Source organism: Gopherus flavomarginatus, chromosome 16, assembly GCF_025201925.1.
Source record: "Gopherus flavomarginatus isolate rGopFla2 chromosome 16, rGopFla2.mat.asm, whole genome shotgun sequence".
Classification (NCBI taxonomy): Eukaryota; Metazoa; Chordata; order Testudines; family Testudinidae; genus Gopherus; species Gopherus flavomarginatus.
In genome coordinates, this window is record NC_066632.1 from 439899 (window position 1) to 466543 (window position 26645).

Below are 26645 nucleotides of genomic sequence, written 5' to 3' on the forward strand. Positions count from 1 at the left end.
GGGTGGCTCTCAAGTCGGGGCATGGCAAGGCCCAGCCCCACTGGTCGCTTTTATCCTCAAACTCCAACGGGAACAAAGGTGACAGACTTGTCTGCAAGACATTCTTGCTCCAGGAGAAGGATCTGACTCAAATCCTTCATGCTGGCACTTAAGCCTTGAGAACTGCTGCCCGTGCCCCAGCCAGGATTAGAACCTAGCTCCGCTCCAGGGGCCTCTCAGAGGGAGGCTGTGTTTAATGGCTGCAGCGCTGGGCAGAGCCAGGACACCTGGGTTCAATTCCCAGCTCTCCCTCTGACCTCCTGCGTAACGTTGCAGCCTCTCTCTGGGCCCTGGTTTCTGTCTTGCCTCTTTATACGTCAAGCTCTGCAGAGTAGGGACTGCGTCAGGCACAGCGCGATGGGGCCCTGCTACCATGGTACACAGAAGAGCGGGACATCACCCCAGCCTGCCTCTGGAGCTCTCTCTCACTCTGTGCTTGTCCCGTGCCTAGCGCAATGGATCTCTAGGGGCTGCTGCAAGGGGCAGGCCCTGCCTTAGCAGCTCAGATTTATGCCAGGGCACATGACTGGAGAATCCAGCCCCAGGCCTTCACCAGGAATACAGGCTTGGGCCCTAGGTGTCTGTACATCAGAGATTATTAATGTGTTTTGTATACAAGAATCTTTTGTATAGCCCCCAGCACACGGGTGTCCTGCTCCATGCATGGCGTTCCAAGGCGCTCCCGTAACACACCTAATAAACCGTGTTAGCGTCACTCCTACCTCATGTGCATCCTCCTAATCCAGACAGGGGATGTCTGATGTGCAAGGTCAATGGGACTGATGGGTGCTCAGAGCGTCAGGGGCTCCAAATTCAACATCACCCATTTCACTTCCAACTTGGCTTTTTTTATTAGGAACGTAATAACCCCATGTAAGCTGCTGTGAGTGCTGAGAACTAAGGGGATGTACAATGCAGGTCTGTAAAATGGGAATAACAAGTCACCTCCTTTGTAGACTGATTGATGAGAACAGCTAGGTAGTATTAATTATTTATTATCACCACAGTGCTCGGGGTGGCAGGGCAGCAACAGCCCCCCAGCCAAATAGTTTTACTGTTAGGCCTGCAATTTGCAGCCTGTTCAATTTCTTTTTCTAGTATACAATGAAGAAAGGAGAGAAAGCGCAGGAAACAGCAAAGGAAGCTGTTCTTTATGCTGAGTACAACTTTCCATGTAGAGCACTCTGCTGTGGGCTGAAGGGCACCATCTGCTGCACACAGATTATAACTACAGCTAGTTGTAAATTTTCCATCAAGAGTTGACAAAATGGACATTATCTTCCAAGATATCTTTTTCAATATTTTTTGGGGGGAGGGATGTGCAGGTGAAATTGTTTGGTTATAAATGGAAAACGTTTGGTTTTTGTTGGCTGAAAAACAATTACTGGGGTGGGGGGGGTGGTTTCAATAATTTCCCCCATATTTTTCAAAGTCACATGTTGACAAAAATGAAGTTTTTCACAGGGAACTATTTTCCAGACCAGCTGCAGCTGAACCAAACCATGTCTGATGCAGAGAGATGTATCTGTCACTATCCCTCGCTGGAGACTTTTCCGGCCACCAGAATTATCTGACCCCAGAGCTTTCCCTGTGTAGGGAATATGAGAGTTGCATGCCACAGAGAGAGAATTCCTGGAGGAAACAGCACCAGGGTTTGTAGGGTGGGGGAAGAGACCTCAGAGTTGTGCAGAGGGGCTGGAACAATGTGTATGGTGGGGTGCTTAGAGCCATTGAACCAAACTGCAAACCCTGCATATAATGGAAACCGCTGCAAGCAAGGGGGTTTGGGAGCACCCCTAGTCCCAGCACCTATGGAGTTGTGGAGTAAACAAATCCACAGAAGCTAACAGAGCTGCAGATGCGGCCATTAACTCTGAATTTACAAAGGAGCATTAGAGGATTCACATCCGAGAGGGCCACTGCCTGAGCTAGTATGGGATCACCCCCATACCAAGGGTCCATCTATTCCATTAGCGGCCGCTGCTCATTGCTTCAGACGAAAAACAGACCCTCCCCTCTGCCAATATAACTAGCGCTACAGAGGGAAAGAATTTCTTCCTAATCCCCACGACGATTCCTCTAATCTCACAATCAGAGCTTGCAGGGATGGCTATAAATGCTAGTAACGGGCACATCCTGTACCTAGGGACTGTGCCCGAGGGCAGGGAATCGCACACTGGATAAATCTGTGTTTGCTCTTATCGATCCTAAACTGGCTACTTTCCCCGATTGCATCAAACTTTGCCCTGTGCTCTCATTATGCCACCTGCTAAAAAGAGGGAGGGCACAGATCCCACTGCGGCCTCTTGTGGTTTTCCGCAGACTCTGCATATTGTTTTCCTGTAACTTTCCAAGTGCATCCACACGTGACCCACAAGTCTGCGGATGTCACCGAGGTGCCCAACCCATCGAGGACGCGAGTCTGTTACAGCCAGAGTTGATTGGAAAATGAAAACAGATGCAATTTGGAGGTGGGGGGGGTGGGATGGATTTTGAAAATTTGGTTATTTTTGAAAACTTCACAACTTGTTTTCATTTTTTTCCAAAAAAAATATTTTTTTACCCAAATTTTTTGGTTTCAAATTTTTTCTATTTTCACTCTTTCCCCCTCCCTTTTTCATTTAGTGGCATGGAGATGGGGAGTGAAAACCCCAGACCATTTTGAAAACTAATTTTTAAAATTTAGTTTCAAGAAGGCAACTTTTCAACAATGTCTTTGTCTGAAAACATTTTTTTGGATCAGCCCTAGGCTCAACCTGTGGAGATGCAGACTTTTAGCATGGGAAGTCCATTCTGGGTCCTCGCCAGGACACTGACCCAACGGCTGAGAGAGACCCAAGGAGGAGCTGACAGGAGATGGACACACAGATAAAGGGAATATAAATTAAGAACAGAAGTGGTGGGGAATAAAAAGATTAATATGATTTTTACAGCCTCAAAGTACCGGACCTTGGCTTATATCTCTGTCACCACCAGGAGGCAGCGCTGGCTCTCTGCATTGACCTGCAGGTCCAGGCAGTGTGGCTGGGAGGTGGCTTTGGTCCGGTCTCTGTTCACAGAGGAGGTGCAGGCTTTTCACAGATGTAGTAGCACTCGTATGTGCAATGCACGTCGTTCCACTCCCCGTAGGTCCAGACGTGCGCACAGTCCTCATTCTGGCCACTGTTGTTGGGCTCCCCCTCCTTCCAGTACCTAAACACAGCGGGACTACAGTTGGAGTGGCAGGAATGGGGTGCAGGGGACAGAGCGGGGTCAAAGCTGGAGGTGGATCGGAGCCATACATAACGGGGATTTGAAGCCGGCGTGTCCTGGAGTTAGGGGGACGCATGGCTCAGAGACGGAAGTGTAGGCCCATTGCTGGTGAAAACCATCAGCCTTACACACCATGGAAAGTTGGACATCAATGTCCCATGCGGTTTCCCATGAGCTGATCTTACCCTGATGTGGCCCGGCCCCATGCCTTCGGGCTCTCTCAACAGACACAGAGGCTGTTTCTGCAGAAGGAAGCCTGCGGCATTAAGGAAGAGGGAGAGTGATAGCCAGCAAGGGTTGGGCCCGCACTCACGTGAAACCGGTTGTGGAGTCACTCCCATCGATCCATTTCCACTCCCCTTCTGAGTTCTCGTCTGAGAGACCAATCCAGAAGCGCTGGTTGCGTGTTCTGTACATGATAAAATTCTGCAGCCGGAAGTGGGGTAGGAGAGGAAGCACAGAGTCATCTCCTTTACCAGGATCAGCACAATTTTACTCGTCATTTCCATCGCAGGGTCTGATGGAGCTGTGTCCATTCGATGTGTAACACACCCCACAGGGCTCTGCCACTGCATATATCCAGGGACCCATAACAGACCACGTACCACACAGGGCCAGGGTCTCATGACCCCTTTGTGTGGCTGGCACAAAGAGCACAAAAGCCTAAGACTGGTAATGGAGTTGCTCCTTCAGCTCAAGTGGTAGAAGCCTGTCCTGTCAGAGGTGATGCCATGTTCAATTCCCACTGGCCACCCACAAGAAAGAGGTGTTACATATTGGGAACCCACAGAAGGGTGATGCAGAGTTAACCGGGGGAAGCGGCTAGCTGCTGTGGGTGCTAACGATGCAGGAATGACAGAGGCCTTGAGAGAAAGCCAGCCATGAGAAAGGAGTTCAGGGGTTTTCCATCCAGACTCTCTAGTCTTTACCTGCTGGGCGTGGCTGTTAATGATGGCCAGGCGCGAATGCACCTCCTCGCACAGCACCTTCGCCCTCTGCCAAGATGTCTCACGCAAGGAGAAGTAGTAACATTTCCCGCTGAAGTATTCCCATTCCCGGGCCTCAGGTCCGCACGGGAACACTGGAAAAAGGAGAGACCAGATGAGTCACAGACACCAACTGAGGCAGGCCTACCCTGTCCCATGTGGAAATGACAACACAACCCCAGCTCTGCAAGGAACTGACTTCCAAGGCTGCTGGTTATTGCTGGAACTGTCCAGTCACAATACTACAGGGGTTTGCTTCTGGCTAACAAATAGAAGAAAGCTGGGGCCCAGGCTCCAAAGCAAATAAATAGTTCAGAAACCGGGATCCCCTGCGTGCAGCATGAAGTGAGACAAGGATAATCAGAAGAGGTAATGCCCCAAAACTGCTGCTAGGATCCCTGGTGCTAGAGACTGAACAGACACCCTGCAATGTAATGATCACAGCAGGGAGCAGCAGCTGTGGCCAGAAGGAGCGAGGGCAACCCAGGGAGGTGGGCAGAGCAGAGGAGGGAAGAGGAACGGGGAAGGAAGAGGCTTCGGTAGGGGCAGTGTATAATGGGGAGGGCACAGCAGAGGCAGCAGGAGCCAGGAGCTGAGGGGGAGCCAGGGGGGAGGGGGGCATAGGGCAGTGCCCTGTACTTACGTTTGAAATCGTTGCTGGAATGATTCCGTTTCAGCTCATTGCGCATTTTAGTAAGTTGTGAAGAGAGCACTGAAACTAAAATCGGGGGGTGGAAGGAAAGAGGGGGAGGGGGAGGGGGAGAGAGAGAACACACACCAGGTTATCTGACCCTGCTGTCACCCTGGTATGTCTGAGTGGCATTGAGTCATCTTTGGGTTTCAACACCCTTTACCCAGTAAGCTCACCAGCACTTGCGTGTGCTAGAAACGCCTTCCAAAGAGGCTTATTTAATCCATGGGGAAAGCCAGAACCATGCCCTTACAGCCAATCGCAGGGCAAGGTGATCTGGGCACCTTAATGCACTAATTCTCCCAGGTTTACAACCTGGTTCAGCCTGGAATAGGAAGCAGGATTTAACAGGTTTGGTGGGAAACAAAAACACCTTGGGATATACAAAGGGAAAAACTGCCATTAGACAATCCCCACTGGGCACAAGAAATTCCAAGCAACTGTGACCTGAACCAAAGGCACCAGGGGAGAAAGGGGCAGGCGGCTTTGCAAAGGCTGTGGAGGGTGTTTCCAAGGGTTTGTCCCCCTGAGTAAGCGTTGGTGCACTAGGGTAGCTATGCTGTCATAGCGGTGCTGGCGTGAAAGGTGACTAGAGATTTGCACAACATCAGTGCAAAAATCCAATCACAAAAAAGTCCTAACATGAAGCTCTGAGAAACCGCCTGGCCCTGGGGTTATGGCCACGTTCCGTATGACCAAGGAGGCTAGGATGTGGCTCCCTTTGGCTAGAGAGTGCTGATGGAGTAACCCCCTTGCTAGTGCTCAACATGCCGGCTATGTCCAGCAGAACATCCCCAGCATCGGCGACAAGACCTCAGCGTGAGACAGTGGAAGGGTTAAACAAGTTTGACCTAATTGATCACCCTCCGCCCCCTCTCAGCCCAGCAGGCTCCCTTTGAGCAAGGCTTTAATGTACCTTATTGATGAAGATAACAATGCTAGAGCGTCACACCTTCAGAGTCACTTCCCCTGCCTCCCCTTGCCAGGTAGAGAACAACATGCAATACCACCCCCACTTTGCAGCTGGAGAGAAAGGGACACACAGAGAGGGTGAGGGCCCTGCTACCGAGGTGGACAGGCAGGGGACAGGGTTGGTCCTCAGGAGACTGGATTCTATTCCCGGCTCTACCACTGGCCTGCTGGGGGAGCCTGGGCAGCTGCTTCCCCTCCCATCCTGTGTCGGTTTAGACTGTGAGCTCTGAATGGCAGGGGCTGGCTCCCTGTGCATCCATGCAGCACTCAGCGCAGTGGGACTCTTGGATGAGCTCTTTGCTGCTAGCAAGACAAAGAAGAACAAGGACCCAGGAGGAGTCAGTATCAGGGTTTGACCCCAGGGCTTTTGAGCACACAGACCCCACATCTCTCTGAGTCGCCCCAACGTCCTTCCTCATTAATGACGTGAAACGTTTCATCTCCCGAAGGCCCCATGCACGGTACCTCTGGAGAGTGACACCGCAAACAGGATGAGGATCAGCAGGTAAGAAAGCGCCAGCAGCACGTAGACTGTGAGGGAGGATCTCAGTTTCTGCTGGAGGAAGTTCCTGTCTTTAGAACAGAATAAAGATTGCGAAGGGTCACAGATTGACAGGTTTGGCAGCGGCTTTGGTGCCGCTTTGCAGGAAGGTCCCATTTATCGTATTAACCCTAAATTAGATGGTTAACTGCTTGGTATAGAGGTCAATAGGGCGTTTATAACTGCAACTTACAGCTATCTATCAGGTTTTTCTTCTTAGCCACACTGCAGTAGTGTCTGGGAGCTCCGATCCTGGATCAGGACCCCAGTGTGCTGGGCACTGAACAAACCCAGAACAGAGATGGGCCCTGCCCCAAAGAGCTTACAAGCTTCTCACCATCCACGAGACACTCCTCTCATGACTGTAACATGCTTATAATGGCTGGTAATAATCACGAGCAATGGAAGGGTTTAAGCTTCCATTCAGACTGTGACCAAGTATCTAAGGTTACAGTTTTGTTTAGCACGTGCCCTCCAGAGGATTATCTTTTCCCTATCATTAATTGATGTTTAACAAACATTCCAAATTCATCCCAGGGAAATTAGGCCCGTGACTCAGCCTTTGGAGAGTGGCTGCACATTCTGGATGTTGTGTCCGGTTTAAGACTACTTAAGGAGGACTCCGGTTTTCAGACAATGCTGAGTGCCTAAACAACCCAGCCCCTCTGAGGTGTCTCGAGTCAGACACTCGCAATCCTTTCAGAATACCAGGGCCCACGAGTCTTAATTCAAAGCAGTAACATATCTACAGTGGGAGAAAGGCCACTTCCTTCTCTCACCTGCCAACAAACTATTTCCCTTTCATTGAAAAGCATAAAATACAGCTCCCAGCAGGGCCAGGATCCTTGTCCCAAACAATCCTGCGTGATTAGCACTAATTAGCCTTCTCGCAGGTGAGGGTAAGGAAAGACTTCTCTTCTGCATCTGTTCAGCAGAGAGAGCAGACTCCTAAGAACGGCCACACTGAGTCAGATCAATGTTCCACCTACCTTAGTGTCCTGCCTATGAAAGCTATTCCATACTCCTAATCATTTTTGTTACTCTTCTCTGTACTTTTAAGAACTCTAATATATCCTTTTTGAGATGGGGCAACCAGAACCGCCTGCAGTATTCAAGGTCTGGACATACTGTGGATTTATAGAGTAGCATTATGATATTTTCTGCCTTATTATCTATCCCTTTGCTAATGGTTCCTAACATCCTGTTCTCTTTTTTGACTGCTGCTGTACACTGAGCAGATGTTTTCAGAGAACTCCCCACAGCGACTCCAAGATCTCATTCCTGGATAGTAAGAGCTAATTTAGACCTCATCATTTTGTATGGATAGTTGGGATTCTGTTCTGCAACATGCATTACTTTGTACAGGGGCAGCTCTAGGCATTTTGCTGCCCCAAGCACGGCAGGCAGGCTGCCTTTGGTGGTTTGCCTGCAGAGAGTCTGCAGGCAAACCACCGAAGGCAGCCTGCCTGCTGTCCTCGGCGACCGGCAGAGCGCCCCCAGTGGCTTGCCACCCCAAGCACGCGCTTGGTGTGCTGGTGCCTGGAGCGGTCCCTGACTTTGTACTTATCAACATTCAATTTCATCTGCCATTTTCCTGCCCAGTCAGCCAGTTTTGTGAGATGCCTTTGTCTCTCTTCCCAATTTTTGCCCTATCTTGAGTAATTCTGTATCCTCTGCAAACTTTGCCACCTCACTGTTTCCCTCCTTTTCCAGAGCATTTATGGATATGTTGCACAGCACTGGGCCCAGTACAAATCCCTGGGGGACCCTGTTATTTACTGCTTTTCACTTTGAAAATTGACCATTTATTCCTATCTTTGTTTCCTATCTTTTAACTGGCTACTGCTCCGTGAGAGGACCTTCCCTCTTATCCCATAACTGGCCATTCATCTAGTCTAGAGACCCGTTTCTCTCTTTCCTCCCGTTCCTGAGTTTTTGGATGGAAGGGGGCTTACCTCTAAAAATGCGCAGCTCATCTTGAAGCCTTTCCTTGTCCATGCTGTAAATGATTCCTGGGAGGCAGAGGTGACTTTAAATGGCATTAGAACATGGCAAAGTGGAAACCTACCCACGGGAGTATCTAGAATAGAGAATTCACAATTCTATTAGGAATATTAAATCCAGAGGTTAATGTATAACCTGCAGTGCCCACACCACGTCCCAGGCAACTTGCCCTCTAGCCCTGGCCATTTGGACTGCTTCCATTTCAAACGGGGTCCTGATAACTCCTCTGCTCAAACAGATTAAAAGGTTTCGGCTGGCCAATCAGCTCATTCTTTCTATTCAAAACTCTCTTGGTCAATTTTAAGTTGTGCAAGAGTAATAATACAAGATGTCTGGTTCCTGAAGCTGCTTCCCTCATGCAGGTAAGAAAAAAATCGAGCTTGGTCACAAAAGCAGGGTTTGGAAAGCAACAGCTCAGAACCTTGTTTCTGGAAGAAAATCACAGCACTCGACTTTGGAAAGCAGTTGCTAAGCACTCGCAGAGTTGTTCCACACAGAACCGGCAGTGTCCTAGTGGACATGCTTACACAAGAAGATAAAATGGATCCCAGGCTGATCATTGTCCTACAAATATATGTATTATGGAGCTATAGTCCTTACTTTGTAATTAAAGCGTTTTCAGTTCTAGGTACCCAATTCCCTTGCCCCTTGTGCAGTCATTTAATTTGGTGCAAGATGCAATCAGATCAGAACGGTAGTGTTTTGCACTCCCTTTGCACTGGTATAAATGTCTGCACAAAGGGGGGAGGATAAAGGAGGATCAAATCCTAAGTGCTCTTTCAACTCCTTTTCCAACTCTCAAAAAAGCTTTGTTTGAGCCCAAAATCTCACGTGCTTAGTCAGATTCTCATGGTAATTTGTAATGTTTGAGGTCATGCAATGTTTTTGAATGATGGAACTTGGAAAAACAAGTACAGTCAAACCTCGCAATAACGCGCCCCACCATAACGTGAAATCGCATATAAACATGATCATAAGTTGGCTCCCTTTTAAGGCCTATTACCAGTGGTCCCCAACGCCATGGCGCCCACCAGGACATTGATGTGCCCCCGCCTAGTGCCCAGCAGGGGAGAGAAGCTGCGGACCAGCGCTTGCCGGGGACAGAGAACTCTGAGGCTGCAGGCACCGGTTCTCACTGTCCCCGGCAGGCGCGGGGCTGCGGCTTCTCTCTGGCTTGGAGAGAAGCTGCGGCCCTGAGCCTGCCGGGGACAGAGAACTCCAGGGCTGCGGGCACGGGTGCTCTCTGTACCAGGCAGGTGCAGGGCCGTGGCTCCTCTTGAAGCCGGAGAGAAGCCGCAGCCCTGCGCCTGCCGGGGACAGAGAGCACTGGCGCCCACAGCCTCAGAGTTCTATCCCCAGCAGCCGCAGGGCCGTGGCTTCTCTGCCCTGCTGGGCACTAAGCACTAGGGGCACATCAATGCACTGCGTTGGGGACCACTGACTTAAACTGATTGCCTTTTTTTCCGTGACTCTGCTTTTATCGCAATGGAATTTTTTGGACCCAAACATCATGTTATAGCATGGTTTCACTGTAGCTTTTCACTGTGAGGTCTCAACTGTCACTTGCCTCCTAGCTCCAAGACATCTTGCTGCAAGGACGTTGGGTTTATTTCACCCCTCGGTGTCCAGTACAAACACACATGGGCCTCAGGTCATCTTCCAGGAGTAATTTTTGAAAACATCTTTACTGATATAACTAAGGCACAATTGGCATTTAGGTGCCCAAATGCCTTGCACAGGCAATAGGACAGTGGTTTTCAAACTTCTGTACTGGTGACCCCTTTCACATAGCAAGCCTCCGAGTGTGACTCCCCATATAAATTAAAAACACTTTAAAATATATTTAACACCATTATAAATGCTGGAGGCAAAGTAGAGCTTGGGATGGAGGCTGACAGCTCACGACCCCCCATGTAATAACCTTGTGACCCCCTGAGGGGTTCCGACCCCTAATTTGAGAACCCCTGCAACAGGAGGAGTTATTTATATACTCACCATTTGTGCCTTTAATAATCTCACCCCTGGAGAAATCTTGGGAGGTTTGTTTGAATTCTTCCATTTTTTTCTGTGCTGTATTTCACAGTAAAATTTAACTGCTTCCAGCTAAGACACAATTCATCTAGTGAATGTTTTATATTCATTTAATGTCACTGTCCAAATGCAATTATTGATGTAATGCTCATTAACATATGGCTATATTTGTGCTGTTTATATTAGCCATTATTTGTACTGTGATAGCACCCAATGATCCAGTCTGAAACAGGAACCTTTCTATGCCAGGTGAAGTACAGACATGCACAGTAACAGACAGTCCTTGCCCTCATAGCTTTCGTTCTAAACAGACAAGGCACACAATGGGTGGGAGGGAAACAGAGGCAGAGAGAAGAAGAACTGACTTGCCCGAAGTCACAGGAAGTTCACATAGACTAAACAGTGGTATCTAGTCTCAGCAAGTTGCCAGCACAGCCCTAGGACGCCTGTGATACCCAGACTCCATACATTAATGCAGCTGAACGGTCTGATAGTACATGAAAGGTAGAATTGCTGTTCCCTTGCCACTCCATGCTTAGTACGTGCATGTTCTGCAGGTGCCCTGGGATAGAAAATCTCAGTTCTGAAACTGGCAAGTTGGGACTTATGAATATTAAATGACACTGTTCAGCACACGGTGCTGGCAGACTGCAAACGTCCCAGCGCTAACAACTGTAGATAACATTTTAATTTCAGCAGGGGGGCTGGAACAATGTTTATAGTGGGGGTACTGAGAGGCTTGAACCAAACTGTAAACCCTGGGTACAATGGAAACCACTCCAAGATGGGGGAGTGGCAGCACCTGTAGTTACAGCACTTACAGATTCCAGAATCCCAGCCTGGTCCCATCGAACTGTGGTCAGAGCTGGATTGACTGATTTTGCTGCGCTTTTGATTTTCATTTTTGCCAATTTGTTTTCACGTCTGTAGTTAAAAAGGGACCAGATGCCTCAGTGGCAGATGCTACGGAAGGTAACATAGTTCCTTGCAGCCTTTACTCTATCTTAAACCTTTGTGTTTGCAATAAACAGGTATCAGTAGGCGTGACACTTCCCAGGGTGCCCAGGTTGTGAGGTCCCTTGCTCCCACCTTTGCTTAGCATGAGGAAGCCTTGTCTGTGCCAGCTCAGAATGAGCTCCACAAAGTCCCCGGCCATGGGCAACGGAGGCACTCCCCTCTAGGCCTACGCAGGCCCTGCTCTCTCTCCAGTTTAGTGATAGAGACACTTTAACACTGTGTGTCACTCTGGAGCGACCAGCCCCTGGTCCACTGGACACCTGCGGAATTCACAGATCCGATGCTACCAACACCAGCTTACCCATTTCCCTTCAGATCACACTCTGCTTAACATTCAGCACAGAAGTATGTTAATAGTGACAATAGGTAAAAGTTTATGAAATAAAGAGCAGAGATTTCAATGATCACAAGCAGAGATATAAGAAAGAAATGGTGACAAGTAAAATAATATTATAACACACATTCTAGAACCTAGATGACTTACTTAGCTAGTTACTTTCATGTCTTCTAGTATTGCTTACCAGCATTTTTCAGCCTGTAGGCTGTAATCACTTTTCAATTAAATAAGCCACACACTCAGCTTGTCTACTCTGTGAATAATATCTTGTGTTTCCTTACATTCTCCTGATATACCAGACTAATTCTTTGATTTTAGTCATAAACAGGACACACTTTGCTGTGTTCCCTCTTGTAGACTTTGTGATTTCCTGTAGACTCTGAAATCTTGATTAGCTGGTAGCTCCGTATGCAAACAGACTTGTATTGTAAGATATGCAATATTCAATGACCACTTAGGGACATAAATATCTACTATCCCCTGCCAGAGCAGAACTTATCACCTTCTAGTGATCTGTCTTATCTTACACACCTGAAGAACACACATTTCAGTATAAATATATAACTTGGTATATAATATGCTTACATACATTTCACCATCATTATGACCAGTGAGCTTTCAGGGGAAACCTCACATGCCACCCTTTGGTGAATTACTATGCATATGCCTGATCCAGGGAATCCTTGAAACCCTGTGCACCCCCACTGTGCCCTCTGCCAGTTGGCACCATCGGGTCACAGTAGGTATTAAACAAACAGGCAGGAACCATTCCCAATGCAAGGCTGGGGCCCTCGCCACTGTTTATTTCCCTAAATTTTGCACTGGTCTTACTTTTGTATGACCACAAAGACATGATGTCAGCCCAAGGCACACAGGGCCGTTGTTGCCAAGATGCACAGTAGATTTCACCACACGGGTTCAGTGCCTTCCAGGTCTGTTGTTTGATCTGAAAGCTTCTTGCACAACCTATACCTGGAAAGGAGGAAAACAGCTGATTAGACAAGTTTGTTGTTTATATAAAAACACAGGCCTGCGTTTGGAAGCTTAACTGAGAAGTTAGCCCGTCTGATGTATTTTCCAGACCACAAGTCAATGAATACGCTAGGGAATTCACCAATTCAGCAGCTGTGTATCACCCTCTTCTCATGCACCTGCCTGACAAGCAGACAGTCTTGTCAGGAAAGAAATGGCAATTTGAATCAAAATCACAGGCCAGTGGGTTGGAGGGGCATTGAGCGAGAGCAAGCTGGATCTGGTGATACTGCGAATGCTAGACCTTTCACTGGGCCTACATCATGGCATCTATTCACTGTGATTTAACATGTTAGTCATAAACTCATCACATGCACTTCTGTATTCTAAGCAGGCCCGGCTGGCTTTTCTGTCCAGTGGCAGAGGCTGCCCAGCTGTTAAAGATTAATTGACCCAGGAAGATATTGTATAGGTATGTACAGCACCTATCTATAAATCCAAAAACTAGTTGTTGTTAAGAGACGTCTCACTACAGAGCTCACATTTGTCACAATCCTCTCCTCTGGAGTCAATTTTTAAAATATATTTAGGATGCTTCCTGGGTGTGCCACTGCACCCCATATTCTTCACAGTGATATGATGACATGATTATGACATAATTATGATGTGCTTGTGCAAGTCATGTGAGGGGTCATTTGAAAAGTGATGATTTGTGTGCATGTATCATTTTTAAGAAAACATAAGAATGGCCATACTGGGTCAGACCAAAGGTCCGTCCAGCCCAGTGTCCTGTCTACTGATAGTGGCCAAAGCCAGGTACCCCAGAGAGGGTGAACCTAGCAGGTAATGATCAAGTGATCTCTCTCCTGCCATCCATCTCCACCTTCTGACAAACAGGCTAAGGACACTATTCCTTACCCAGCCTGGCTAATAGCCATTAAAAGACTTAACCTCCATGAATTTATCCAGTTCTCTTTTAAACCCTGTTATAGTCCGAGCCTTCACAACCTCCTCAGGTAAGGAGTTCCACAAGTTGACGGTGCGCTGTGTGAAGAAGAACTTCCTTTTATTTGTTTTAAACCTGCTGCCTATTAATTTCATTTGGGGGCCCCTAGTTCTTATATTATGGGAACAAGTAAATAACTTTTCCTTAGTCTCTTTTTCAACACCACTCATGATTTTATATACCTCTATCATATCCCTCCTTGGTCTCTTTTCGAAGCTGAAGAGTCCTAGCCTCTTTAATCTCTCCTCAAATGGGACCCTCTACAAACCCCTAATCATTTTAGTTGCCCTTCTCTGAAGCTTTTCTAATGCCAGTATATCTTTTTTGAGATGAGGAGACCACATCTGTAAACAGTATTCAAGATGTGGGCATACCATGGATTTATATAAGGGCAATAAGATATTCTCCGTCTTATTCACTATCCTTTTTGAATGATTCCTAACATCCTGTTTGCTTGACTGCCGCTGCACACTGTGTGGATGTCTTCAGAGAACTATCCACGATGACTCCAAGATCTCTTTCCTGATTAGTTGTAGCTAAATTAGCCCCCATCATATTGTATGTATAGTTGGGGTTATTTTTTCCAGTGTGCATACTTTACATTTATCCACATAAAATTTCACTTGCCATTTTGTTGCCCAATCACTTAGTTTTGTGAGATCTTTCTGAAGTTCTTCACAGTCTGTTCTGGTCTTACTATCTTGAGCAGTTTGTATCATATGCAAACTTTGCCACACTTTTTACCCCTTTCTCCAGAGCATTTATGAATAAGTTAAATAGGATTGGTCCTACGACTGACCCTTGGGGAACACCATTAGTTACTCCTCTCCATTCTGAAAATTTACCATTTATTCCTACCCTTTGTTCTCTGTCTTTTAACCAGTTCTCAATCCATGAAAGGATCTTTCCTCTTATCCCATGACAACTTAGTGCTCTCAGACCCCAGAAAAGATGTTGGTTGATATAGACAGCACGATGGTGCCATGGAAGTTAGAATCCGCTAAGGAGTGTGTAACAATTCACCTGCCAAATCAACCAGCCCTGAAAATGGATGGTGCTGGATCGTCGGGCCCATAACCAGCCGCCGCCGACAATGAGAGCCGCAGGGGCTAAGCCGCGACACGAAGGAGGGACGCTGTGGTGCGCCTTGAAGCCTAGGGCGCGGGCCTGGGTGGAGCAGCCGCAGGTGCAGATCTTGGTGGTAGTAGCAAATATTCAGACAAGAACTTTGAAGGCCAAAGTGGAGAAGGGTTCCATGTGAACAGTGGTTGAACATGGGTCAGTCGGTCCTAAGAGATAGGTGAGCGCCGTTCCGAAGGGACAGGCATTGGCCTCTGTTGCCCTCAGCCGATCAAAAGGGAGTCGGGTTCAGATCCCTGAATCCGGAGTGGCGGAGATTGGCGCCACAAGGTGCCCAGTGTGGTAACGCAATCGATCCCGGATAAGCCAGCGGGAGCCCCAGGGAGACTTCTCTTTTCTTTGTGAAGGGCAGGGCACCCCAGAATGGTTTCACCATGAGAGAGGGGCCCGAGCCTTGGAAAGCATCACGGTTCCAGCGGTGTACGGTGAGCTCTCACTGGCCCTTGAAAATCCAGGGGAGATGGTGTAAATCTCACCCTGGGCCGTACCCGTATCTGCAGCAGGACTCAAGATGAATAGCCTCTGGCATGTTAGAACAATGTAGGTAAGGGAAGTCAGCAAGCTGGATCCGTAACTTCGGGATACGGATTGGCCATAAGGGCTGGGGCACAAAGTGGGGCTGGGTGCGACTCTGGATGCAAGCCGGGCCCTTCCTGTGAATTGTCCTAGCTGCAGTGGACGTCACTTGCCTCTCCCCCTCCGTGGAGATGGGGGGGGGCATTCTGCCTTGGCCAGCACCTAGCAGCTGACTTAACTGGTGCGGATCAGGAGAATCCGACAGTTTAATTAAAATAAAGCATCGGGAAGGCCCGTGGTGGGTGTTGACGCGATGTGATTTTGTATCTGAAATTATGAATATTGACTATGTAGCTGTATTTCAAATGTAGTTACACCTGGATAATGCCCATTAGACAAGATGCTTTCAGTCTAGAAATGGGGCAGTGGCAGATTAGGCCCTAGAGACCCTACGCCTCAACCCCGCTCCCTGGCAGCAGCACTGGGTGGGCAGGGTGGACACGGCAGGGGAAGCTGGAGGGGGGGGCAGGGGAATCCCTTGCAGTGGGACCCCCGCTGTGGCCCCAGAACGAGAGGAGCTCTTGCCACCTGCTGCAGCCTCAGGGCTGGGGGAGCTCTCATTCCCTGCTGTGGCCTGGGGTCCTGGTGGCGGGGGGGGGGGGGAGAGACAAGAGACAGAGCTTTTCTGGTCTTGGGGCCATGGGGGGGGGACATGCAGAAAGTAGCAAACGGGTTGTAGGGCTGCACTGGGGGGGGAAAGTGGAATGGGGGAACACTAGGTAGAACAGGAGTGGGGCCCCAGGCAAAGGAGGAAGAGGTGGGTCTCTCCATACAACACAAGCAGTATCACTAATCTGTTAAAAACCACAAGTCTGCTATTGCCACATTTCAGTCAAAACCTGACAGCATGAGATGACTTTATAGATCTAAAAGCATTTTTATTTTATAAATAAATTTTACATTTGATTACAGAAAACAACTCAGCAGATTCAAAACCTCAGCATGTCCCAGAATGGAAACTTCATAACAGCCACCGTTTTAATGTCAGCGAAAACTTGCTAACACAAACTCAGGGCTTTGTAACAGCAGGTGAAGATGACGGAGTATTTAAACAATGGAAGACACAAGCAGCCATGCACAGCAATGTAACCCAACAAACCAGGTGCAGGATCTGGCTGCTGGTGGACTGGTAATATTACTCAACTATAATACCTGAGATCTACGCTCTAGTTATTAGCATACATTTGGGTCTGGTCTATGCTACAGTTAGCTCAATGCAAGGTGCCTTACGTCGATCTTATTCGGTCAGCATCTACCCCATGATGATGCTCCTGACAAAGTAAATCACCTACTACGTCAACTTAATAATTCCACCTCCACAAGAGGCGTAGCACCTAAGTCGACATAGTTACCAATACAGTGTCAGTGTAGACACTGTGTTAATTACATCAACTTTAATGGCCGCCAGGAGGTGTCCCACAATACTACCACTCTAGTCACTGTTTTGAACTCCACTGTCTGGTGGCCAGGTACTCGTCACATACCTTTTCAATTCATTTCCTGTTTGGAGAGCTCACTTAGTATCTGTCCAATTGACCATGCTGGTTCCACGCAGCAAACACACTCCTGCCTTGAGTACACAGGAGGTGGTGGATCTCCTGGGTCTCTGGGGAGAAGCAGCTGTGCTGGCACAGCTCCAATCCAGCCACAGAAATGTAGATATCTACGGACAGATGGCTTGGGACAAGGTGGAGAAGGGCTACAAGAGGGAAACGCAGCAGGGCCATATGAAAATCAAGGAGCTGCGGCAGCACACCAGAAGGCAAGGGAGGCAAACAGTTGCTCTGGTGCAGAGCTGCAGATATGCTCCTTCTAAAGGAGCTGCATGGTATCCTTGGCGGCAACCCCACCACCACCCCAAGAGCCCTGTGGATACTTAGGAGGAGTGAGAGTCATGCACCACTGGCATGAACCCTGAATACAAAGTGTTGGACGAGGAACAGGAGGAGGGGTTTGGGGGACAGGTGATTGGGGGATCCAGTGGTGTCTTCCTGACACAGAAGCAATTGAGCCAGTCCCTATCATCCAGCACTGGCAAGCCTGATTCAGGGAAAGGAACCTCTGGTAAGTAGGACATTTGCTTCAGTATTGCAGGCGCACATCTGTTCAAGTTTTTAATCAGGTTAGAAGAGATAATGAAATAACCAATAGAGGTAGAGTTGCTATCTGCTTCTCATTCCCCTATACAGTTAGACAGAGGGGACCCTGCAGAACAGTTTGTTTATGTGCACCGGGATGTCCCATGCATTTTCCAGAAATCTCAAGGAAACTTTCCTGGAGGTAGGTTGCAATCCTCTGCTGAAGGTTTCTGGGGAGGGCTGCCTTACTAGGACACTTTCCCACAACACTCAGCAATTGATTTGGCAGGCATCATTGCAGCACACGGACTAACAGCAGCTGGATGCGTGCAGGAGCCGTTTCCTTTCTGCCTCCGTTACCCTCAGGAGCAAGATATACGCTAAAATCTCGATTGCCTGTGGGAAACGGTGACAGTATTCAGCTCAACTGCCCCATCTGCTTATACTGGAACCCGTGAGCTACCCCAAGTTATTGTCCCAACTCACTCCGACCCCCGGACGTACTCATCACGCCTGGGACTGCTGCCCAGCTCTATGGATCCCAAGAAGATGGGAGAATGTTGTACTTGCAACTTGTGGGGCCGTGAATGCAATCACAATAGTACCTCCATCCACTGTTTCTTTTGCAACTGCAAACGTGGCCTTGACGGTCTCTCCATCCACCCTGAAAGAGCGGCTGGCCCAGATAAGCAGGAGAAAGAAGAGGACAAGGGAAGACATGTTGCAGGAGGTCCTGTAAGGTTCTGCTGTGTCAGATTCCAGGCTTGGAGGGTAACGTTCAGGGACAGAATGCAGAGCAATAGCAAGGACAGGAAAAACGGACAGGTAGAGATGATGGTGCTGCTCAAGGAGCAAACACACATGCTGCGATCTCTGACTGAACTTCAGGCTGAACAGATGTGTGTTTGCCTCCCCGTGCAGCACACAGACAAATGCATTCCAGGACTTCCTTATACTTCTCCCTCCCCCCACATTCCACGTATCCTTGGGGTTGCAGCAGAACCCCCACCACTCCATCCTGCAAGACAGGACACAATCACAGTCGCATATTCACTGACCTGTGTGGCACATGGTTGGTGTCTGTGTTTGTGAAATGGACATGATGGGTTCTTTCCCCTTAAAGGTTCTGTTCCCTGCATTTAAAATGTGTGTTTGCACAATCCTTTGTCCACTTCCTACTATGGATGTTTTGGAGTATGCTCACAGCACAGCAATGTGGTTAATGCCTTTTGACCTGAGTTAAATTTTATCTAGAGTCCAAGATCTGGGCAGCCAAACACTTCTGTGCATCAAGATGACAGCTGACCTGCTCCCTTGTGCTTGGGGATAATTCACCTGTTGCCTGATATTTAATGTGAGACGAGGTTAAATGTGAGAGAACCCCCAGCTGCCAAACTGCATCTAATTTAAATAAGCTCATAGGGCCACTGGTCCTCATATGTCACCTTTCCATCGGGCCTTGTTATTTTCTTAGTAGGAGATGGTGAGAGATCACTTCAGGAGCCCAGCCAAGCAAATTGCAGAACTGAATTTCTGCTGGCCTGTGTTCAGGTGATACAAGCTGTCAGGATGCTCCTCGTCCTACACTGCTCACCTCATTGTTTTAGCCAGAGAAAATTCTGCCTCCAGACAGATAAATGCAACTGCCACTGGGAGTACAACCCTGCCCAGAAGAAGCAATTCTGGGAGTTATTTCAGGGGGGTGAACACCCCACATCTCACCCTCATGTGTTCCATACAACTTCCCCTATTGTTAACATTTCGTCTCAGAAAGTGTGTCAGGAAGCACATTAGAAACGGCAGTTGGGCAAACTTGCCTGAATTTTATGTACTGTCTGGTCTTCAAAGTCAATCCCATCTAAATTGAGATTCCTTAACTGGGGGAGTGCCTGGCACACAGCAACAATGGCATCAGGGGAAAGCTTAAATCTGGACTCGAGGTGGAGGGTTTCCAAGCACTTCAAGGCTGCTAAACAAGCCAGGCCTGCATCTGTTAAGGAACAAGTATTGCTGAATTCCAAAGAGTGGAGCTGTTTCATGTGACGCCCGATGAAGTGAACAGCAGCATCTGTAATGACACAATTGCGCAGGACCAGGCATTCCAGGTCCTCCAGATATGGGGCTGCTCTCTGAATTCCAGCATCCGTCAGCCGGTAGGTTCCAGAGAGGGTCAGCGTCCTTAGGCTGGTCTGAGATGATACGTTAAGCAGATGCTGATCAGAAAAGGCAGACACATTATGGATCATGAGATGCTGCAGTTGTGGCAGGACTCTGGGAGTCTCTGGAGATGCAGATCTTTGGAACCACACAGCAGGGATCTCACACTGGCTCAGCTTCATGCTCTTTAGAGAAGATGGTATACAGTCATATGGGAGCCGACGGAGGTCAGCCTGGGTCATGCAAAGGTGATAGAGGCTGGGACACTGTTTTCCGAGTGCCTGCAGCAATGCTGGGGAAAGGAACTCATGCTTTCTCATTGAGTAGAGAGCTCCTCTCACTTTCAGTACCCTCAGGCTATTGCGCAGGTACTGCCTTAGCAGGTGCCACAGGATCCTGGAGCTGAGCTGAGCACAAGAGAGCAAGCAACACAGCACTTAGCACCTTGACAAGACACGTAACAAACTCAACAGAAGCAGTAAATGAGCAAGGAAAGGCCCATCCCTGCTCTTCTTCATATACCTCTTTCCCATTCATCTTAAAGGAAGATACTCCACCCCCATAGGGTAAGCCACAGGCACGACCCTGCAGTGTAGCTCCTCTTACCCTGACTGCTGCAACAACTTTCCCTATGAGCAACCTCAGTCCCTACTCGCCACACTCCAGCTGTGGCTGTCTTCTCCTCCACATACACAGTCTCTGTCCTCAGACACCATCCCTGACTCCAGGGAGCTGCTTAAAACAACCCTCCTGGTTTTAAATGATCTTCAGAAACTGGTCCAGCTGATCTCATGGCCCCTCTGCCCATCTAACACTAGCCTCCTATACACAGCCCCCTCCCACAGTGCCCCATATGTGCAAGATCTGCCCCTGGGATATCCTCACTGTTCCTCTCCTCTTCCTTCTCTTCTCTCATTCACCATCTCATGTGAATCCCAGATGTAGGCACCTGGCCCCCATAGGCCCCTGTGTCCCTTCCCCTGGGACAGCATTTATCAGCCCCTTGGAGCGGTCTCGAGTGGGAGACATGCTGCAGGGACACAGCTGGGCTGGTACCTTGTAGGGTATTAAATCCACAAATCTCCAGAGCATCTTGTCCTGTACCAGCCTGCGCCAGCGCCGGCAGACCCTGTGGGAACAGCAGCGGGGCAAGTTACACTCCCAGCAGCAGCAGCCATGCTCGGGGGGGGGGGGGGGGGGGCAGGGAACGAGCTCGTCCACCGGGGGGGCATGGAGGAGCCGCCTTGCCAGGGGCCTGGACCGAGCCACCCTGGGGGGGGAGGAGACGGGCGGGGGGGGAGGAGCCGCCTTGCCAGGGGCCTGGACCGAGCCACCCTGGGGGGAGGAGATGGGCGGGGGGGGAGGAGCCGCCTTGCCAGGGGCCTGGACCGAGCCACCCTGGGGGGAGGAGATGGGCGGGGGGGGGGAGGAGCCGCCTTGCCAGGGGCCTGGACCGAGCCACCCTGGGGGGGAGGAGATGGGCGGGGGGGGGAGGAGCCGCCTTGCCAGGGGCCTGGACCGAGCCACCCTGGGGGGAGGAGATGGGCGGGGGGGGGAGGGCGGCCCGCACCGAGCCGCGGGGGGGCCGCCCCGCACCTGGCCCCGCGCAGCCGCTCGTGCAGCGGCAGCAGCCCCAGAATCTCCAGCAGGAGGGAGTCGGGCAGCGCCCCAAGACCCGCGGCCGCCGACATCGCCAGACACTTCCGCTTCCGGTTCAGCCCGGCCCCGGCCACAGCGACTTCCTGCCGCTAGCAGCGCACTTCCGCTTCCGGGTCAGCCCCAGCATCTCCTCGGCCTTTTCGGGAGCTGCGAGGCGCGGGTGGGGAGCGGCGGTGGGTGTCGGGGGCGGCTCTGTGCCCGGGAGCGGGGTCGGTGGGGACCCCCAGCCAGGCCCGCCCCGCCCCCCCCCGACCGCCTGGGGGTCACCGTCCCCGCCCCAATTCTCCCCATTCCGGGGCTCACCCCACCCCCCCAACCTCTCCCTCCCCCCAGCCAGGGCCCGAGGCCCCCCCTCTGCCCCCCAGCCAGGCCCGCCCCCCGGCCGCCTGGGGGTCACCGTCCCCGCTCTCAGCCCCAATTCTCCCCAACTCCGGGGCTCACCCCAGCCTCTCCCTCCCCCCCCCACTCCTACCACCTCCCCCCAGCCAGGCCCGAGGCCCTCCCGCTCTGCCCCCCAGCCAGGCCCGCCCCCCGGCCGCCTGGGGGTCAGCCTCCCCCACTCTCAGCCCCAATTCTCCCTAACTCTGGGGCTCACCCCACCCCCCCAATCTCTCACTCCCTCCCTCCTCTCCTACCGCCTCCCCCCAGCCAGGACCGAGGCCCCCCTGCTCTGCCCCCCACCCAGTCCCGCCCCCCAACCGCCTGGGGGTCAGCCTCCCCTCGCTCTCAGCCCCAATTCTCCCCAGCTCTGGGGGTCACCCCTTTCCCCACCCCTAATGCCTCTCGCTTCCCCCCAGGCAGGCAGGATGATCGAAGTTGTCTGCAACGACCGGCTGGGCAAGAAAGTGCGAGTCAAATGCAAGTATCCTCCGGAGGGGATGCTGGGGGTACAGCCTGCGGGAGCCTTGGGGCGTCTGGGAAGGGGAGCTTCCATCAGCGCCCTTTCCTCTCCTAGCGAGAGCACCCTATCCCGTGGGAGACGCCTGTCACGGAGTCCCCGGGCAATGCTCTGGAACTGCTCCCCACAAAGCTAGGCAGGACTTTGGGGAGCCTCTTCTCCCTCGGGGCAGACTGGCTCCAGGGCAAGAAGCTCACACGGCTTCACCTTCCTGGGTCTGACCTTGGAGCATTTAGCATATGCCCCTCCGTGCTCTTCCCACAGCGAGTCCGCCCTGGCAGGGTCCTGGGGAAGCCAGAGGGTCTTGCACCCCCACTTCGCAGTCAGACGTGCTCCAGACTAACAACCCCCTCCAGCCCCTCCTCCTGTGGGCTTTGTGCCTTTCCCAGGCCAGGAGGTTGCCTGATTCCTTTGTCCTCCAGCACCTTTAGCTATCACCTTGCAGAGGGGAAAGGCTCCTGCCATTAGTTGCCAGGATATAGAGTGTCGGCCCTTTGCTCTGCAACAATTACACCCCCTTATCCCACCACCTAGAGATTTGAGAAAGGCATAGGGGAAACTGAGGCATCCCCCAGTATTCAAAGGAAACATTAAGAACAGTCCCACAGTCCCACTTCGTCACAACGCCGCAGTGGTGGGTGTCTGTAACGTGACATGAGGAAGGCAACTATAAATGTGTAGCCCCTTGCAGGGGAGGGGGATTCTGGCCTTGGTCAATGTTGCGTTGTCCAGGTGCTCGATTCATGGGTGCGAATGTAGTTTCCTTAACCCTGTTGCTCAGCACTGAGGACACGATCGGTGACCTGAAGAAACTCATTGCGGCTCAGACTGGGACCCGCTGGGACAAAATTGTGCTGAAGAAATGGTAAGTGGGTGAATTAAACGCAGGGGCAAGGGAAGGAAACACCTTAGCACAAGAGTGGCCAGCCTGAGAAGGAGCCAGAATTCACCAATGTACGTTGCTAAAGAAACACAGTAACATGTCAGCAGCCCTCCATCAGCTCCCCCACCCCACTCCTAGCATCTCCCACCCACTGATCAGCGCCTCCTCCTCCCTCCCCGCACCTCCCAATCAACTGTTTCGTGGTGTGCAGGATGCTCTACGGGGGGAGGAGTGAGAGTACAGCAGGCCCAGGAAGGCATGCAGTGGGGGCAGGGCCTGTGGCAGAGCCAGGGGTTGAGCAGTGAGAACCCCTGGGCACATTGGAAAGTTGGCACCTGTAGCTCCAGCCCTGGAGTTGGTGCCTATACAAGGAGCCACGTATTAACTTCTGAAGAGACGCATGTTGGCCACCCCCACCTTATCAGGCTTTATGCACTGGGACTCCCTGGAGCTACAGATTTCAATCCCAAACAGGGTCATTTTAGCTCTTTGTCTTCCCAAGCAAGACAAGTAGACTGAATTCTGTGCACTTCCCTGTGTGTGGGTGTGTGTGGTGCAGTCTTCAGCTACAATCCACACCCCTCCCACCACACATACCCAGAGATGGCTGTATTTGAGGTAGTGTGTCTCAATAGTTTGTGATGCACTCTGGGATGGAAAGCTGTATATGAATGCAAAATCTTAAAGAATGCAATGGAAAGAGTGATCCTAGGGGGAGGAGGCATGAGGTGTAGCCTTCCAGTGAGTGTTCATTTAAGATTTCTTTTTAGGTTCTGAATTTGTTAATTCTCAGATGTTCACGTTCTGTACCTTCGCCACTGTTCAATGTTCCTGGGGGCTCCACTGACCAACCTCTCACTTAACAAAGTCTCAGAGGCAGGCCAACGGCTCTAAACTTCGTAAAACAAAAGTGTAAATAACTATAAATTATTCTGGATGAATGTTACTGAGTGAGTTTTCCTTCATATTCTCACCTGCAGTGACGTTCAACTCAAGATTTTTACTTGGTTCTCTATCTTTTTTTCAGAATTTCCTGCTGTTCCCTTAATAGGGGATGGGTCACTTGATGATTCCCTGTTCTGTTCATTCCCCCTGTGGCACCTGGCATTGGTCACTGTCAGAAGACAGTATACTGGGCTAGATGGACCTTTGGGCTGACCCTGTATAGCCATTCTAACGTCTATATCTGAAGTTATATATTTAATTCTGTAACTGCACATAGGCAGTCTCTTCCAGTTCCCCACGGAATTCATGATTGGCATTTGTTAAAAAACACTGTTTCAGAAACCCGTTTTAACATTTCAGTGATTTTCTAATGTAGTAACTGATACCAGCAAACCTCTGGGCACTATCACAATTGTTCCATTCTTATTGACTATACTTCCTTTTGTTAATTCTTGTATTACACTTCTGTTCTTGACTAACTTCCTTTTTAAAACGTTTGTGCAGGTACACAATCTTCAAGGACCATGTATCACTGGGAGACTGTATCTTTGAAATAGTCTGAGTAAACTACAGCTTCTGGGGAAACCCTTTGTCTAGTTAAAATAACTGTCTCTTACAAGATCCACAACCTAAGTAGTGGAGTGACAGGCACACTATAAATACATAGCTAGACAGAGACCTTTTCTAATCTGACATAATTGCTTGTCACAAAACAGAGGTCTTGCTTATCTTCTTGGGTACTGGTGACTGATGGTATTGGTAGGCCATCATAAGATTACTGGTGAATCTTTAGGAAAAAGTCCCTTACTAAATTGAGTGGGGTGGCATATGACGGGGACTAATTTGCTAAGTTAAGATGCTGCTGCTTCTAAGGTTGATGCTTGCAGCTCATATGACCCATGTTCCCTTCCATAACACTAGCAGTTTTGTTTGTCCATTTGGGACAGAAACACACACCAGTAGTAAAGAGTGAAGGAGAATTCTGTTGTTGAGAATTTGTACAATGTATCAAAGGATACATTTGCTGCGGTAGTTTATTTTGAATTATTGAGCTGGTAGAAACTTAATGCCTTCTTCCATTTGAGTTTGAGCATTTCCTGTGGAATTCCCCTTAACTCATTCCTTCCAGATGAAATCCACGATGGCATGAACCTGGAGTTATATTATCAGTAGCCTTGACTCTCGCTGCAGTTGCACATGGCGGGCATCACTTTTCTATTTTTTTTTCCTAATATAAAACTTGTCTATAGACTTTATTTCATGTAAGGTAGAAATTAAAAGCTCAAGTTGTGCATGTAGTTTTATCAGATGTCTTTAGCTTTGATGGCAATAAAACTAGCTGCAAACTTGTAAGAAGGTTGATTTTGTTTTAAAAAATTGTTCGTAATAAAAGTCTCCTGACAACTTCAGTGTCCTGCTCCTGGCTTCTTAAGTCAGAAGAAATCTGTCTTCCTCAGTAACTGCCACTGGAGCCCTAATTAATAAAGCTGTTTGAAGCAGTGGTGTTCTAGGCCATTTAACTTTCTGGAATAAGATGAATCCATCTGCTGAGAGGGACTCTGTTCTAGTTAGCTTAAGCAGCACAAACCCAAGCAAATGTATCTGTCCTTTTAAATTTAGATTTTTCTCATTTTTAAAAGAAACTTTGCAAAAGTTCTGTGGTTAAGCTATGATCCAGGCAGGAACATGTGAACAGCAACTCCCATCATGTTTCTTTCTGTAACAGCCTCTGCCCAAGCTACAGGCATCCTGTGTTGGTAGGTACTATAACCTTGTACATGCTCTGCCCTGTCATTCTCACTGAACGTTCAAACAACCTCACCTCACCCCCAAAAAATCTCTCTGAACTGTTCATTCAGTTCTATAAACGTAAATGATTGGCTAGGATCCTGAGAATTTAGATCAATGAGACATAATTGGCAGCAAGACTGAGAGGAGAGCAGTTGATTAAAAAGCACTTTAACAAATAACAGCAATAGTAATAATAGACTTCTGAATACCTTCATTCTTAACCCAGGCCGTCTCCTGGTTTCCATGGTAAAGTCTGGTAAGACTTCTCTCTCAGCTGTTATATTTATCCCCTTGAAACCCTTTTCCTGGCTCCTTTAACATAATTTTTAACTAGACCTACCCTGTGCATCCTTGTACCTCTACTGGAATAAGGAACCAGTTTCATTCTCAGCCGAACAAACTGAAATATCTTCTTGAATTCCTATCTCTTTGCTTGTAGCTGCTCCATCTGCTGGACTTTTGGTGACTTACTTTCTCAGACACCTGTGCTTCACTTTCCTCTATTTTACCTGTAGTGACTTCTCCTCTTGTCTTCTAAATGTTGGTTATTCATCCCTTTGAGCTATTTTTAATCATGCATCAATGGAGTTCCTTCCTGCTGCTCTGTGTGAGAAACCCTGAAAATATGAAACAATCAAAGATCACCCAGCAGTTCACAAAATAAAAACAG

General features: G+C 49.4%; 3 protein-coding genes across 5 annotated transcripts; 1 reads left to right on the forward strand and 2 right to left on the reverse strand.

Annotated features, from left to right (window-relative positions):
• Positions 1-1014: 1014 nt before the first annotated feature.
• Positions 1015-18797, reverse strand: LOC127035225 (hepatic lectin-like). 3 transcript variants are annotated; one of them, XM_050924856.1, is made up of 8 exons: positions 18701-18797; positions 12702-12842; positions 8437-8561; positions 6406-6513; positions 4921-4995; positions 4221-4372; positions 3605-3717; positions 1015-3231 (listed from the first exon to the last, which is right to left on the reverse strand). In XM_050924856.1, the coding sequence occupies exons 3-8, from the start codon at positions 8477-8479 to the stop codon at positions 3093-3095; spliced, it is 630 nt and encodes a 209-aa protein (XP_050780813.1). In that variant the 5' UTR covers positions 8480-8561; positions 12702-12842; positions 18701-18797; the 3' UTR covers positions 1015-3092. The 3 variants fall into 3 exon arrangements, with proteins under 3 accessions (XP_050780813.1, XP_050780810.1, XP_050780811.1); XM_050924853.1 differs by having other exon boundaries at positions 10481-12842; XM_050924854.1 differs by lacking the exon at positions 18701-18797 and adding an exon at positions 14872-14995 and having other exon boundaries at positions 10481-12842.
• Positions 16387-21512, reverse strand: FBXL12 (F-box and leucine rich repeat protein 12). The gene is made up of 3 exons (XM_050924839.1): positions 21396-21512; positions 20856-20928; positions 16387-20206 (listed from the first exon to the last, which is right to left on the reverse strand). Exons 1-3 carry the CDS (start codon positions 21488-21490, stop codon positions 19433-19435), a joined length of 942 nt encoding a protein of 313 aa, XP_050780796.1. The 5' UTR covers positions 21491-21512; the 3' UTR covers positions 16387-19432.
• Positions 21513-22205: 693 nt separating this feature from the next.
• UBL5 (ubiquitin like 5) lies at positions 22206-25593 on the forward strand. The gene is made up of 4 exons (XM_050924863.1): positions 22206-22320; positions 23138-23221; positions 24689-24726; positions 25314-25593. The coding sequence occupies exons 1-4, from the start codon at positions 22235-22237 to the stop codon at positions 25355-25357; spliced, it is 252 nt and encodes an 83-aa protein (XP_050780820.1). The 5' UTR covers positions 22206-22234; the 3' UTR covers positions 25358-25593.
• Positions 25594-26645: the final 1052 nt, after the last annotated feature.